The following is a 13028-nucleotide window of genomic DNA, read 5'->3' as shown; positions in this document are numbered from 1 at the left end:
GCGGCCCCTACCTCTTGCAGCCTCATATTCAGGGTGGAAAAAGATTGGGATTTTCTAACATGAAATTATGTAGATTAAAAGTATCTGGTAATTCCCTGCTGCCCTGCCAGGCCAGCAAAGCTGAGGATGAGAGAGAAAGCAGCCAATCGCCCCCCTGATACATTGGGGGGAAGATGAATGTAAACCCCTCTCTTCTGGACCTTGCCTATTTTCACACAGGTTTTCTTCATTTACCTAATGGCTGTATCATTATCATGGTGCTTACAAAGAAAGAAGTAATTGCCCAAGTCATTGAACTAAAGACAGGCCATGGAACAAAAGAGATCGGTGAATTATTGAATGCACCAAGTCTGAAGTCAAGAAATACATGGCACAATTTCAGGGATGGAAGAGACCTGGAGACACCATCCCCGTGTTTGAGGAAACTTCCACGTGTACGATGTTAAATCCTGTTTAGGAATTAAGTTACACCAGACACATGCTTAGGAAAGAACATCTATCAAAGGCACAGATAGATCACAAAATTGCCTTTTGCACAGAATTTTGAGGAGGACTATCTCTTGGTGCTTTGGTTAGAGGAGAGGCTACATTTGATGTTATATACAACCGTGGAAGGGGAGTGTACCAATGAAAAGGTAGTGACCCCTTCGACCCCCACTGTGTGCATTATACAGTAAAACATCCAAACTCACTCATGGTGTGGGGATACTTGTTATTCCAAAAGAACATCAAAATCTGTGACCCAGTGGCTCGAGGACTGCATGGTACACTTTATAAGGCAATAGCGGGATCTGATCCTATTAACCCAGTAACAATGGGTGTCCCACATATGAGACACCGAAAAAAAAAAACATTGATGGGCATCCCGCCAGTGTGACGCTGTATTGGGGCTCGCGCTCCAACACAGCAGTGGGCCGTGGCTGGCACGCAGGCAGTGTTTATTTTTTTCCTTGCACTGAGTTATTTACTACATAGAGTCTGTGCAAGGAAAATAAGCTATTACCATCAGGGTAAAGCAAATCAGAAGACAAATATGGACATTGTAAAATGGCAAAAAAGCTAAAATAGTTTACAAAAATAACTTTGCAAAGGGGTGGCACAGAGTCTTGTTACCCCTCATGGGTGTTCATGTGCACCTGGCCTATGTGCCACACACTCACGATGTTAGCTACTTATGTAGCCCACTGCCCGTATCATTGGCATCGTGATTTCTATGACACAACTTTTACCCTTATTAACCCCTTGCCGCCTGGTGGCATGTACATACATGCCATGGCTGTTGTGGACAGATTAGCGGATGGCATTATATCATGACCATTCCCGCACCATTGGCTCATCGGATGGAGTTTGTTTTTCTCTGATTTATATGGTAAAGCTTATAGGCAATAGCACCTAAAGTGAAGGTAAACCTTCAAATCTTTAATATTAAAAAAAAAAAAATGCAGAATAATTGCTGTCAAGTGCCAAATGTCACTCGCAAATTACCGAATGAGCCGGTCACAAACGGGAAACTGGGGATGCGCACCAACAATCCCCCTGATCATGTCCACTTGTCAAACTATTTTACCCGGGTTAAATGGGTTAGGGGCATAAAACCTTAACCCTTCATCAAATAGCTTATATAAATTTGATTTCAATGGTTTTCTGACCCCCACCTCTCCTTTGACTATGGCTCTGACCACTGATACTAATATCCCCTCCTCAGTGTCTACTGACAACTCTATCCATTTGAACTACCCACCCAGGGCATTACTCAGCCTTCAGAAAGCACTCTGTCCTCTCTACCAACATTCCATCTCCTACTGCACAGTCTTCATCATTGTCTACCCTCTCACCCTCATTATTACTCTTCATCCTTATTGTCCTTCTCCCCACAATAGTACCTCACCCCACACCACATCTTCCTCCCACCCTCATTCTTCTACTGCTTTCATATCTGAAAATCTCTTTGCTTCAGCCAAGTGGGATAGATTCTTTGTGATTCCCCCTACAACCCCATATTCTGAGAATATCCTTCTCTTCCAATAATGTCTCCAAAAACAAGTAGATAAAGTTTCCTTTTGCAGTTGTTCTGATCATTCACACCCTGTCACAGTTACATCTGAGTCCAAGCCAAGATTAGCTTCTGTGGACATGACCTCCTCCATGAAGTTTATACTGGTAGAGTGTCCTGCCCTGTCCAACCATATCGATCCCTTCCTTGTCAGTGTCAGTAATTTTGGTGTTCTGGCCTCCCAGCCAAACACTGTTGCTCCACAGCCTGCTTCCTCTATGTGCCCAACCTGGTCATGACCATTAAAATTGCCCTGCTCAGTCATGTACATGTGCCAACTTCGGTGACTACCCATTGATTATCTCATAATAGCTCTTTTGCCAGTTTTCCTTAAACAGATACACTCCATTTCGTCTAATTGCCCTATATGGTTAAGCTTTTCCTTACTAATATTCAATTTACTTTTTTTTGCAACCTTTCTTTACACTTTTCCCTTTTATACTGTTTTAACACTTTAACCTTTGACATGTAACACATTTTCTCTTAATTGTTAACTCATTTTTACCCTATTGGCTACAATACTTAACCATAGTACCATATGACCTTAGATATCTAGCACATTTATTTGTTTCAACCATGAACCATTCTATGTGCAAATAAAATTCACAAAAGAAAGCTACAGTATTGGGTTAATTTCTATACATATTCAATGAAATTAGTTTATAGATTATTCATAAATTAGAGCTCTTTGTACCATTCATTGTAAGTTCATAATTTTCAACTTCTTTTTCAGCTGTACAGACTGTTAACCTTAGTCCAGAGGTGCAAGAAATGTGCTCACAGATTGGGAATGTCTTGTCAAGATACAGAAGTGGACCCTTGCCAAAGATGTTCAAGGTGATTCCAAAGATGCGCAACTGGGAAGAACTTGTATACCTGACAGGTAAATAAAGTGGATATTTTATATTGCTTGTATCATTATTGTATTTATTATTATTTTGTTTATTCTAATGTCTCATAATCTTGTTGTTGACATTAAAAATATGTTTATATATGAGTGTATTTTGGAATATACAGACTTGGCTTATGAATATATATAATCACTTTGATAGATGATAACAAAAAATGTATGTTACTGAATGATTAGTGTTCACCAGAGAATCTCTCTATCTGTATCTCATGTAGACCCTGACAAATGGTCTGCTGCTGCTTTGTATCAGGGCGTTAGAATATTTGTGAGTAACCTCAAGGAACCCATGGCACAGCGGTTCTTCAACCTGGTCCTCCTTCCTCGCATACGGGATGACATCTCCTACTACAAGCGCCTCAACTTCCACTTGTATCAGGCCATGTGCAAGGCCCTCTTCAAGCCAGGTGCCTTCTTCAAGGGGGTTTTACTACCCCTGTGCATGGTGGGTGGCTTTTGTGATTTTAAAAAAATCTAATGACGTGCCTTCTTATTCGTATTTGGATGATTTACTTTTTTGTGGCTTTTTGAGTATTGAATATTAATAATTAATATTTTAAAGCTGTTTTAAACATTGTACTTAACTCTTAAATGAATTGACAATTATTTTTTTTTCTTTACAGTCTGGTACATGTACTCTTCGAGAAGCTATTATTGTCGGTTCAGTAATTGCAAAGAACCACATCCCAATTCTGCACTCGGCAGCAACAATACTGAAGATTGCTGAAATGGACTACTCTGGAGCAAATTCAATATTTTTGAGAATATTTTTTGATAAAAAGTATGCCCTCCCATACAGAGTTGTTGATGCTTGTGTCTACCATTTTATGAGGTAAGTTAATTGTGATATCTAATATCCTTTAGAGTGCAAGAGCATCATTTGCAGAGACTTCAAGAAAAAAAAAAATCTTGGTTGCTGCCTTGCTTTGATCATCTAGATGACTCAAGTTTTCTGTTAGAATTGATAACATAAAATGAGCCTAAACATTTCAAGTATATTGTAAACATTTTTGAAAGAAGTTGAAATGATTGTGCCATGCATGACAAATAAAACGTGATTTTGGCAGGTTCCAGCATGACCGCCGTGAGCTGCCAGTTTTGTGGCACCAAGCCTTGCTAGTGTTTGTCCAGAGATACAAGGAAGATATGAGTCCCGACCAGAAGCAAGCCATAATGGATGTCATTAAATTCCACACCCATTTCACCATCACTGCTGAGGTTAGTTGCCAGTGGTTATTATTGCCAGTTTTAGTGGAAATTGTTTTAAACATCAACGTTTGTATTACACTGAATTTGTTATTTTGAAGATTTGGGAGATTACAGTATTTGAGTCCTCAGGCATATCCTTTCACACACTATTGATAAACATGTGATTTATTTAATGTAATTTATATATATATATATATATATATATATATATATATATATATATATATATATATATATATATATATATATATATATTAGTTTCTTCTAAAATGTATAGAGCAGTGTTGTCCAAACCTGGGTTCACGTACCCATGGAGGTACGCAGCATGGATCATAAGGGTACATGAACAAACAAGGAACAAACACACGCACATGCACACGCACATGCACACACCAACGCCCACACCCACGCCCACGCCCACGCCCACGCCCACGCCCAGGCCCACTCCCACGCCCACGCCCACGTACACAGAAACAGAAACAAACGTCACATGTTCTATGAATCATCTTTTTTTATGTGTATTAAATTCGAATTTAATGACCAACACTCCTGCAATGCAGTCTTTTCCTAATTACTATATTATTTGCATTTTCTGAAATAAAACAGTTTGTTTAGCCATGGTGGATGGGGGAGGGGGTTGTGTAACAGTACAAGAAGGTAATAAAGGGTACAATAGGCGATAATGTTTGGACAGCACTGGGATGGAGAGATCCTACTTACTCAAGAGTGGATAAGGGAACTGAAAGATTTCTCTAAAGCTGAAATGATCTTATTTCTGTATTTTCTTTTGCATCTCCAATTTTACACCATACTGACTTATTAACCCATTCACGCTGGTATATTTTGAAGCCGAAAATAAAAGATTCTGGGTGGCTACAAAATCGGCGGGCGGAGCTGCCCTGGACTCTGTCCGCCTACCGGCTGTGGCCTGCTGCTGCTTCGGAGCGCAAGCCCTGATGCAGTGTCACACTGGCGGGACGCCTGGCAGTGTTAATATTTTCAGGGGTCTAATATGGGGAACACCCGTCGTTAGTGGGTTAAGTGATTTTCAATATTGAGTCACTTTGTATTCTCAACACATTAATTTTCCCGAGATTATGTTGAGCACATCATTACTCTTTTTTTTATTTTTTGCCTTCTAGGTGAGGAGAGAACTTCTGAATTCCAAATGCAGAGGTCAGGATGATGATACACAAATGATGGTTGATGAGTAGTGTTTGAGATAAGGCAAAATTTGAAATGAATATTTAAAACTACTAAAGGTTTTCTAAATGTTTTCTCTCTTACCCTACTTGCAATAATCTTTGTACTTTGGACACTGTATTCCTCATGTATCAGAATGTAACCTTTTACATACATATATGTAGCTAAAATTAAAGTATTGTTAAAAGCTGGTCTTTCATTATGCCATTTCGTAAACGAAAATTGGACATCTCAAAAAAGTATATTGTTAGCATATATTTTTTTTATTTTTCCGAATATTACATAACTTACTTTACATTAGAGAGAGAGAGAGAGAGAGAGAGAGAGAGAGAGAGAGAGAGAGAGAGAGAGAGACAGACAGACAGACAGACAGACAGACAGACAGACAGACAGACAGACAGACAGACAGACAGACAGACAGACAGACAGACAGACAGACAGACAGACAGACAGACAGACAGACCTCCCAAAACCTCCCAAAACCTAGCTCGTTGTCATCGTGGGAGGGCTTAGGAGATGAGGATTAAGACCCAATGTAGAAGATTACCCCTATCTTGAGCCTCAGCCAATTTTGCTTGGTCCTTTCTTCTCTTTCCTCTTCCGTTTCTTCTTTACTCCCTTCTTCTATCCCATTCCTAAGGTGTGAGATCTGTGCTGAAAGGATGCAAGGCTGCCTTTGTGTTAGTCACGAACGGCCTCTGGAAGCCATGGGCATGGTATTCCCTTGGTTAATTACCTAGCCCTTACCCCTTATGGGGACCCTAAGGGGTAGACCATCTCTTTTCCCCAGTTTATTCAGGCTCACCATGGCCAGTAATGAATATTCTTTACCCTTAATAGAGGCATTAAGGTTCCTTCATCAAATAGCCTATTTGAATTTGATTTTGATGGTTTTCTGACCCGTCCCTCCTTTGACCACGGCTTCAACCACTGATGCTAATACCCCCTCTTCGATGCTTACGAACAACTCTAAAGATTCTGAAACACCCACCCAGGTTATTACTCAACCCCTAGAAAACACCTCTTCCTCATCCCAACATTCTCCACTTCTCCTGCTGCACAACCCTCTTCAATATCAACCCCCTCTTCCCTTATTATTACTCTTCATCCTTATTGCCCCTCCCCCCATTTGGCCCAGCCAAGTGGGATCGATTCTTTGTGATTCCCCCCCACAGCCCCCTATTCTGAGAATACCCTTCTCTTTCAGCAGTGCCTCCAGAAACAAGAAGGCATGTTTACCTTTGGCAGTCCCTCTGATCATTCACGCTTTGTTATGGTTACATATGAAGCCCAAGCTCGTGCACTATCTACATTAACAGACCTTACTGGCAAACCCATTCTTGCCGAACCTCACCCAACTTATTCCAAAACAGTCCTACACTCTGCTCCTCCACCATCTAGACAAGATGTTTCTGCATCTCCCCAGGTATCTTTCCCCTATACCCAAAACCTACGTCCTATATCTACTCACCTTATCCACCAGCCAAATCCATTTTCCATCCTAAATCCAGATACTCCAATCTCTACCACTTCCCTGATACCTACTCCTCCTCCTCACTTTAGCTATCATACCAGGCAACTTAAATGTTCCACTCTACGATCTCCTACACCTTCCTTTTTATCTGTTCCTCAAATATCTATCTCCTCTTCTCCTTATAAGAGAACATTAGTTTCTCAGTCCTCTATACCTAATTCCCCTCCAGATACCTTTGAAGACATCCAAAACTTCCTAAAGATGGCCCAAGGGAACACTCCGCTCCCTTATCCAGCCCCCTATCCCTCTGTTCCCACTCCTGCTACATTTAAAGTATTTGCAGATATTCATCCTCCTCCTTCCCAAGTTCCCTCCACCCCCCTTCCTCCTACACCCTCCCAACATACCCCACCCTCTCTACCACTTCCACTTGAATACTCACACGAATCCTCTCTATCACAACACTGCATCTCCCCAGGTATCTTTCCCCTATACCATCTAGACAAGATGTTTCTGCATCTCCCCAGGTATCTTTCCCCTATACCCAAAACCTACGTCCTATATCTACTCACCTTATCCACCAGCCAAATCCATTTTCCATCCTAAATCCAGATACTCCAATCTCTACCACTTCCCTGATACCTACTCCTCCTCCTCACTTTAGCTATCATACCAGGCAACTTGAATGTTCCACTCTACGATCTCCTACACCTTCCTTTTTATCTGTTCTTCAAATATCTATCTCCTCTTCTCCTTATAAGAGAACATTAGTTTCTCAGGCCTCTATACCTAATTCCCCTCCAGATACCTTTGAAGACATCCAAAACTTCCTAAAGATGGCCCAAGGGAACACTCCGCTCCTTTATCCACCCCCCTATCCCTCTGTTCCCACTCCTGCTACATTTAAAGTATTTGCAGATATTCATCCTCCTCCTTCCCAAGTTCCCTCCACCCCCCTTCCTCCTACACCCTCCCAACATACCCCACCCTCTCTACCACTTCCACTTGAATACTCACACGAATCCTCTCTATCACAACACTGTCCCTCTCCAGACCCTTCCTCTCCAGATATACTTCCTGATGCTTCATCACCTTCCCCAATCTCCCTTTCTCAACCCCTGGATTCTTCTCCTCCTACTTCTCCAACAGCCACCTCTGTTTTCCTTGATCAATATCCCTACTCCTTTCCCAGTCACAGATACACTGCAATTCACTCAGTTGCTCAACCCCTTATATTCCCCCAACACTACCCAAAATACCTCATCCTCTCAACCACCCAAACCAAAACCCCCTCCAAAACCTGATTCTTTTCCACATATTTCATCCTCTCAACCCCCCCCCCCCCAAAAAAAAAAAAAAAAAAAAAAAAAACTATCCATCCTCCTCCCTCCTGGATAGACACATGAATCTCTATCTCAAAACCCTTCCCCACCGTCCCTATCGAACCCCCAGACACTACCCCTTCACCTCCTCCTGATCATTTATCTCGACCCTCATATACCTAATCGCCTACTACTAAGACAACCATATTTACCATGATCACCTATTATCCCTATTTCTTCCCCAGTCACAACAATACAATTCATTTAACTGCTCTACCTCCTTAACCTTTCCCATTTATTAATCACTACTCTACTTCATTTACTTCTCTCCTTTCCCTTTTCATTATGTATAACACCCTCTAATCTTTGACGTCTGACACTTCCCCTCTCCACGGATTCTTCTCTTAGCCTTCAACAGCTATCTCTATTCTTACTTGAACATTTTTCCTATAGCTTCCCCAGTGACAGATACACTATAATTCACTCAATCGCCCTACCCTGCCCTTTATACTAATTTCCGCTCTAGTTCACTTGCTTCCCTATTCCCCTCTTCACTAACATATTATCCTATAACGGTCTTAAACCTTTGACATCTAACACATTTTATCGCAATCTTTAACTCTCCTTTGCTCTTTCCGACACAATACTTTACCATAGTGCTACATGACCTTTGATGTCTAGCACATTTATTTTCAAACATTAAACAATTAGACAGACAGAAAGAGAGAGAGAGAGGAGAGAGAGGTGTATGGATTGTATGAATGATATTGAGTTACGTGTCAGTGAAGATGGTGAAGGACAAGGAAGAGATGGAAGATATTCATTGTAGAGCAGAGAGGATAGCATATAATTCTGTTGTAAGGACGCTCGATTCAGGTGGAAGAGGAAAGCTGTATGTCTGAGAGGGAAAGACTATTGCAAAACCTGCATCTGAGCTGGATTTAGACCCGTCAGTATAGATATGAGTGCTAGAGGAGTGACGAGATATGAGCAAGGAAATGTGTGAGAAGGATAGAAGGTGGAATGTTTGACTTTGGTAGATCAAGGAAAATAGAGGAGCAATTACAAGAGACAGGTACTAGCCAGGGAGGGAGTTTGGCTAGAAAGAGGAAGAATTCGGAGATGAGGAAAGGATGAATGGGAAAGAAGAGCGTCCATATGAATAGGGAAAGGGACAGGTAAAAGTGGAGAGGAAGAGACGATACGAAAAAGAGGTTAAGGGACAGTTAGTTTGGAGAGTGAAAATTGGTGGAAGCGAGCATAGTTTCTTAGGGACAGAAGAGCGTGGCATCTAGAGAGGGATGGTAGTCCTGATTCAACATATAGGCTCTCAACTGGAAAGGATTGATAAGTTCCTAGGGTTAAGCGGAGACTGCAATGGTGGATAGGATAAAGGAGAAAGAGAAGGAAGGCAGAGACAGAAGAATACAGGTGGCAACTATAGTCATGGGTGGAGAGGATTAGAGTAATATGGAGATGAAGGAGTGTTTTGCGGTCTGATATCCAGGATAGGTGGGAGAGGGTCTGTAGTAGTCGGAGGCGATGGCGACCTTTTTCTTTAATAGAAAGGATATGATCCCGCCAAGATAACTTGGAGTCAAAAATAACTCCAAGAAACTTACCGGCAGATCGGAATTGGATGGGGGTATTATAAAGGAGTGGAGGTTGAGAGCCTATACGTGAACGAGAGAAGAGGATGGAGAAAGTTTTAGAGGTAGAGAAACGAAAGCCATGTTTGGTAGCCCAGGAAGAGATAGATGTTATTGATGACTGGATAAGTTGATGGAGAACTTTTATGGAATGGTCGGAGGTGAAGATGGCTAGATCATCTACATACAGTGATGAACGGATTTTTGGTGGTAGTGAATATTGAAAGAAGGAAGGATAAGGAAGTAGGAGAAAGGTGTCTTAGCATACGGTAATGTACACCGTCTGGGCCTTCATGGGTGTTGCGGCATGACTGAAGTGCATTATAGATCTCAGAAGAAGAAAAGGGTGCATTATAAGGTTCTGTAGATGATAAGGAGAAGGAGATAGGAGTGCGCTCTTTGTCTGACTTAAATGAAGAGAAATGAGAAAGATGAGAGCCCCTACTGACTTGGCTAAAAAAGGCACCAAGTTCAGTAGCTACTTGAAGAGGGTCAGAGATGAGGTTATTATGAATATGGAGGACGGGGGCAGGATGAGGAGGATGTTTTCCGGATAACTTATGGATCCGCCGCCAGACTGCAGAGATTGGTTTGGAGGATGTTATGGAGGATACATAGTTTGCCAGCTGTTTGTCACGGAGTTACGAATTGTACAGCGAAGATGGGATGATGCTTTTTTAAAGGATATGAAGGCTGTTAGTTGACTGGGGGTGCCTCTCTTGTGTTAGTAGCTATTCCAAGCTGTGCGCTTCGGACGAAGTGCTTTCGTACATCCAAAGTTCCACCATGGAACACATTTTGAAGTGTACGGTCGGGATGTTCGAGGGATGGTTATATAGGCTGTACCCCCCCAATCCCTTGCCCGTTGTTGTCGTGGGGGGGCTTAGGAGACGAAGACTGAGACCCAATACAGGGATCTCCCCTGCCTAGGGCCTCAGCCCTCGACTCAACTAATTTTGCATGGTCTTTTTTTTTCTCCAGCTTTTGTTTCCGTCTCTTCTCCATCCCCTTCTGCTATCTACTTCCTAAGGTGTGAGAGCCGTGCTGAGAGGATGAAAGGCTGACCTAGTGCCAGTCCTGAACGGCCAGCGGGAACTATGGGCACGGTACTCCTGACTAATCTAGCCCTTACCTTCAGTAGCGAAAGGAGGTGGACCGAATAGGCCTATTTACATAATCCAGGTTCCCCATGACCAGTAATGAGAATGTAATCCCTTTATTAGAGGCTATGAGGCTAGCCCCTTTATCAAATAGCCCCAACCCAGGCTCTCCTTTGACCACGACTCCGAACACTGAAACTACTGCCCACTCCTCAATGCCTACTAGTGCATTACCCACCCAAGCAGAGAATCAATCTCCAGAAGACATTCCTACCCACCCAACTTCCTCAAATTCAACTCCACCCCTGCAACCTTCATCAAACAACCAATCCTCCCTTATTACTACCTTGCAACCTTATTCTCCATCATTCCGTAATACTCCCTCTTCCACACGTCCCCGACTATCCACCACCACCAACCCTACAGATATCTTAAATACTCTGTTTAGCCCAGCTAAATGGGACCGATTTTTCGTGATCCCTGCTACAGCTCCTTACTCAGGCAACACTCTTCTCTTTCAACAATGCCTCCAAAAACAAGTAGGTAGAGTCCCTTTCTATACCAGACGCGATCGCTCCCGTCTGGTAACAGTCAGATCAGAAACTGAATCTATAGCACTGTCAAATTTAACTGATCATTCTGGCAACCCCATTCCTGCAGAACCTCATGCAACCCTTAATACCTGTACCGGAACCGTCTCTCTCTCCCCAGCAAACTGCCCAGTCGATACCAAAGATTGGTCAGACTGTGGAGAAGACTTATTAGGATGCCTCAAAGACCAAGATGTGAAATCAGTACATTGCTACACCATTCCTCCTAAAGGTCAACGAAAGAATCCAACCAATATTGCCAAAATTACCTTCTGTACACATGACCTTCCCTTACGTATCTACATTGGTGGACAATCCCTCCCTGTTCGACCATACCAACCCCCTCCACGTCAATGTCAAAACTGTTGGCGCTTTGGACATCCTGCCAAACATTGCCGTTCCACAGACCGATGCCCCATATGTGCCCAACCTGGTCATAATCGATCAAACTGCTCAGCACAAACACGAACATGTGCTAACTGCGGCGGCCCCCATAATGTATTTTATAGAGGCTGTCCCACTTACAAATTTGAATCTGAGGTAGCAACTCTCAGATACAAAAATGGTCTCACTTTACGTGAAGCCAGACAGGAAGCACGTCGACAAGGTTTCTCTCATACTCCATATTCTAGCAACATCGTTCGCTCAGCCCTTCCCCCTCCACCCAAAAATGTCCCCATTTCCACTTCTACATTCTACATCCCTCAGACCAATTCCTTTGCCACTCTAAACCCAGACACCCCAATCTCAACCACAGCTCCTATCTCAACTACAGCCCCAACACCAACCCCTCTCCCTCCCCGCACTACCCGCAGTAGACAGACTAAACGTTCTAACCCTTCTTCCCCTACAGCACAATCACCTCCACCTACCTATACCTTTGTTCCTGAGACACCAGTCTCCTCTTCCCCCCCTCATAAGAAAACCTTTATTCCACAAAACTCTCCAACCAATTCCATTGCAGAAACAATTACCTTCTCACAAAACTCTCCAACAAACTCCACTGCAGAAACAATGGATGACATTCAAAGCTATATGCTTGAGACACAAAATCCCATAACTCATGCTCCTTCCACACTTGAAGTGGCTGCCGATATTCATAACCCTCCTACTAATATTCCCCCTACACCCCTTCCTCCTACTCCCTCCCAACACAACCTAACCCCCTCAATCCCAACCACCACTGATATCCATCCTCCCAATACCCATCCTCCTGATATGCATCCCCCTCTTACTCACAACACCCCTACACCCTTTCGTCCTAATCCCTCCCAAGACAACACATCCCCTTCAACTCCAACTATCCATCCTTCTGATATTCATCCTCCTAACACTAGCACTCCCCACACATCTACTCCCTCCCAACACAACCCACCCCCTTCAACCCCAACTATAGGCACATTCTCCCTCCCTCCATCCCCTCTATCCTTTGCACTCCCTCCAGGATACACACGAGAATCACTCATGGCACAACAATGCCCTTCTCCAGACTCCCTACCTCCTAATATCCCTCCTTTACAC

The 13028-nt window shown here is 42.9% G+C and overlaps 2 protein-coding genes across 3 annotated transcripts in view; both read left to right on the top strand.

Moving 5' to 3' along the window:
* bys (Bystin) overlaps nt 1-5559 on the top strand; it is a 21392-nt gene extending 15833 nt beyond the window's left edge. For both annotated transcript variants that reach the window (XM_027367627.2, XM_027367628.2), the window contains 5 exons: nt 2787-2936; nt 3179-3405; nt 3584-3792; nt 4028-4178; nt 5312-5559. In XM_027367627.2, the coding sequence (XP_027223428.2) occupies nt 2787-2936; nt 3179-3405; nt 3584-3792; nt 4028-4178; nt 5312-5383 (809 nt within the window). In that variant the 3' untranslated portion in view covers nt 5384-5559. The remainder of the gene's footprint in view (nt 1-2786; nt 2937-3178; nt 3406-3583; nt 3793-4027; nt 4179-5311) is intronic.
* Nucleotides 5560-5619: 60 nt separating this feature from the next.
* LOC138863575 (uncharacterized) lies at nt 5620-8214 on the top strand. The gene is made up of 2 exons (XM_070127763.1): nt 5620-7324; nt 7915-8214. Exons 1-2 carry the CDS (start codon nt 6604-6606, stop codon nt 8148-8150), a joined length of 957 nt encoding a protein of 318 aa, XP_069983864.1. The 5' UTR covers nt 5620-6603; the 3' UTR covers nt 8151-8214.
* The last annotated feature ends 4814 nt before the right edge of the window (nt 8215-13028 follow it).

This window comes from Penaeus vannamei, chromosome 12 (genome assembly GCF_042767895.1).
Source record: "Penaeus vannamei isolate JL-2024 chromosome 12, ASM4276789v1, whole genome shotgun sequence".
Taxonomy (NCBI): domain Eukaryota; kingdom Metazoa; phylum Arthropoda; class Malacostraca; order Decapoda; family Penaeidae; genus Penaeus; species Penaeus vannamei.
Note: the sequence above shows the minus strand (reverse complement) of the source record. Positions and strands in the feature narration are given on the sequence as shown.